Here is a 3,286-nt window from a genome sequence, read left to right on the forward strand (position 1 = left end):
GGTTTTGTGTGGCAGGATGGTTGTTTGGTTTTGTGTGGCAGGAGTGGTTCTGATTGCTCAGATACAAAAACAGTTCCTACTTCCATGCAGGTTATTTTCCAGTAGGAGATACAGACAATAAATTATCAAATGAATATGGAAATAGCAGATAGTGATAAGTATTACGAGGAAAATAAGACAAAGTGACGTAATGGAGATTGATGAGGGTACTGGTTGAGATTAGACTGCAATTGAATCAGCCCTAACTCCACATTACTTTATGTTACTGGCATTCAAAACAGGGATTGAATCGTCAGAAGAAGAATGGTTATCAGTATATACACAAAATAGGGAGCCAAGGACCCTTATAGAGGTCAAGAGATGTTAATTTGGGTGACATGAGCAGTCTGGGCCATAGAGAAGGTTTTTTGTCTTGTGGGAAAGTTTCTTCTGGTCTCATTTGGGCTTGGATGGAGCATGTCCCAAGGTAATTCCCCTCTCTATGCTCTGTTGCATGCTCACCAACATACCTTCTGATCTAGTGATCTACCCATGTTCCTTTGACTACCCATGTTCCTTTACACAGGTCAAAAAGTTGGTTTGGGTAGGAGAACATACTGGAAGCATTTCCCCATCATGAATTGGTTTATCGATTAATCTTGTGTGACTTTTATCCATCAGAAACAATCTGATCATTTCGCACTGTCAATGAAATGTGTTTTCTGATATCACAAAGCCAAGATCAACTCTTTCACTTTGGAAACCTCACCAAGATAATGTCTTTCTAGGTGTCACCTGGAAGTCAGCTAGCCAAGTGTCTTGTTTACCTCCCCCTTCCAAGCTACAGAACCATACTGTTCTGAGATGCTGGTCAGTGTGAATGTAAAGAATGCATTCAGGGGTACACACAGATGTTTTCTATCACCTCAGCCTTGTGGATGCTCAAAGCAAACTCATGAGTCTTATTCTTCTGTTTTCAGTGGAAAACTTAAGCCAGGCATGACTTATACAACATTCATTGATGCAGATGTTGACGTTGGAAATATCACAAGTATTGAGTTCACTTGGAAGGAATATTCATTTAAACATTCTCAGAATAGGTTGGGAGCAGAAATGGTGACAGATGTATCTGGAAAATACGGCTATAAGTAAGTATTACTCTTTCTTTTCTTTTGTTTTCATTTCCAAGCATAATTTAAATTTTGTAAATAGTATTTGAAATCTCTACATAATTTAAAAAGTATAACTAGTACAAAAAGTTTTATACCTTGAAATTTTGCAAATAAAGAATGATTAAGAAATCAATACTATATTTGTAGAAGTATTTTCAAATTGTTAATTAGTCTTTAAGTTGCAAGAGTGACCAATCTCTCTTTTTTTGTCTAGAAACAATTAAAACTTTTTTTTTTTTTGCCTTTACATTTTTCAGATCTACCTTCTGTAGCCCAGACACTGTGGACTCTAATATTCCCCAGATCCTGACGCCATGCTAATTCCAGACACAATTTTTTTTTTTTAAGTTTTTATTGTGAATTGAGTGATCGTTTACATGGGACAACATCAGCTTTACATTCATCCTGTCGTATTTTGGTTCATTGCAATGATTACAGTCCCCTCAATGCATCATCATTCAACAGCATTTGCTTCCATTCCCTCTGGGTTTTTGTTTTGGTTGTACACCGAAGTACTCAGGAATATATAACCATTCAAACAACTAAAGGGCATACCCTGCAAGCCTGCCCTCCAGCCACCAGCAAACAGCCCCTCTCCCTCTTTGAGTCTAGAGTCCCCCGCCGCTCCATCTCTCCACATCATCATCTCTGCCTCCATCTCTGGCACCCAGACACAATCTTGATGGATGTATTTAATGAAAGCAGTGGTGGGGGCGTGACAGTCTTCTAACTGGCTCAAGTTTAGCCCTTCAAGTGATAGAGAAAAATATAGTTTGATTTGTTTGTTTATTTGTTTTTGAAGAATATTTTTCTCTTTGATGAATTTTTGCCTTAAAAACAGTTTCTGAGCCCTGGGGCTGAGTACAGTCCTGTGATCTATAGAAAGCTGGCTATCAGTGACAAAATAGGTAACTCGTACTAGAATTTCCCTGAATAAGAGGGAAAAGCATGGTTGAAAGTGATTCTCGGTCCAGTTGACTTTTTGAAGTATATTTCAGAGTCCTTCCATCTCGAATGATCATTATTCTAAAATGATTCCGAGTATTTGTTGCTAAGTTGGGTGGAAACAATTGATGACTATGTCTGATGATCTATATAGCAGATCATAACCCTGTGGGCTGCTGTGTCTAGTCGTTAGTAATGAAAACCAATGACAGTACATGGGAGTATGATTTCAGAGATTTGGACATGTCTCTGATGTGTACGAGTCCTGGTGTGGCACTGTAGGTTAAACATTGGACCCAAACATTGGTTTGAATCGCAAGGTCAGCAGTTCAAATCCACCAACTGGTCCTAGGATACCGTATACAGGACTGCAATGAATTTGAAATGACTCAATGACACTTAACAACAACAACATAATGTGCTACTCAGAAGAAGCAGTGGGCCCTGGGGAACTTTAGGCAGGGCACTGACGCCTGCTTCCAGAATTTCCCTGCCACAGGAGACTTGCTACTTTCTAATTCCAAGTCGTAAAGGCCCCATTGCCAATTTTTAAAGACAGCATTTCATTTCAAAAGCTCTTGGATAACCCTTTGTATCTACAATAATAATATTGTAATGTTCACATGTGTCCGCTGTGGTTTTTTCTTGGTTTTGTTTTAATTTCTTCTAATTCACTTGTCTTTATCCAGTGAAATGAAAAGATGAGTGTCTGTATTGGCCCTTTTTCTATCACTGGGCTAAGCCCTTAGCACTGTGATGTCAGCACTGTTGGCAAAAAATGAGGACAGATGTTCTGCAGAGGGTTTCTTGACTCTTTGGTGCATCACTGCCAGCTGAAGCTTGAGAAGAGACCCCTGGGTGCACATCAATAAACCTGCACTGGGACAGGAAGCAGAGAACAAAGTAGGCGGGCGGCTCTTCACATTATCTAAGGAGGGAAGGTTGACGGGGCACCAGGCTGAGTGAACGGAGGAAAGAAGCATGACACACTGGGCATGATATGACAGAGCAGCCTGTCCTCACTGGTGAACTGGACATGTCACCAGTCCTAGGTCTGGACAGTTCTGGACCAAGAAAGGAGGTGACCACAAGTAAGCCCAGCAGGAGGCACTGAGCCATGCTGAGTAACTGTCCTGGGACTCCTTGGCAACTTGGCTTTGGGGTCAGGCCCATGACTTCAGGAAGGGCCA

General features: G+C 40.7%; 1 protein-coding gene across 1 annotated transcript in view; it reads left to right on the forward strand.

Annotated features, from left to right (window-relative positions):
* PNLIPRP3 (pancreatic lipase-related protein 3) overlaps positions 1-1,472 on the forward strand; it is a 68,261-nt gene extending 66,789 nt beyond the window's left edge. Inside the window, exons 9-10 of the mRNA XM_006831491.1 lie at positions 960-1,127; positions 1,409-1,472. Coding sequence (XP_006831554.1) covers positions 960-1,127; positions 1,409-1,472 — 232 coding nt within the window. The remainder of the gene's footprint in view (positions 1-959; positions 1,128-1,408) is intronic.
* Positions 1,473-3,286: the final 1,814 nt, after the last annotated feature.

Source organism: Chrysochloris asiatica, unplaced genomic scaffold, assembly GCF_000296735.1.
Source record: "Chrysochloris asiatica unplaced genomic scaffold, ChrAsi1.0 scaffold00003, whole genome shotgun sequence".
Lineage (NCBI taxonomy): Eukaryota > Metazoa > Chordata > Mammalia > Afrosoricida > Chrysochloridae > Chrysochloris > Chrysochloris asiatica.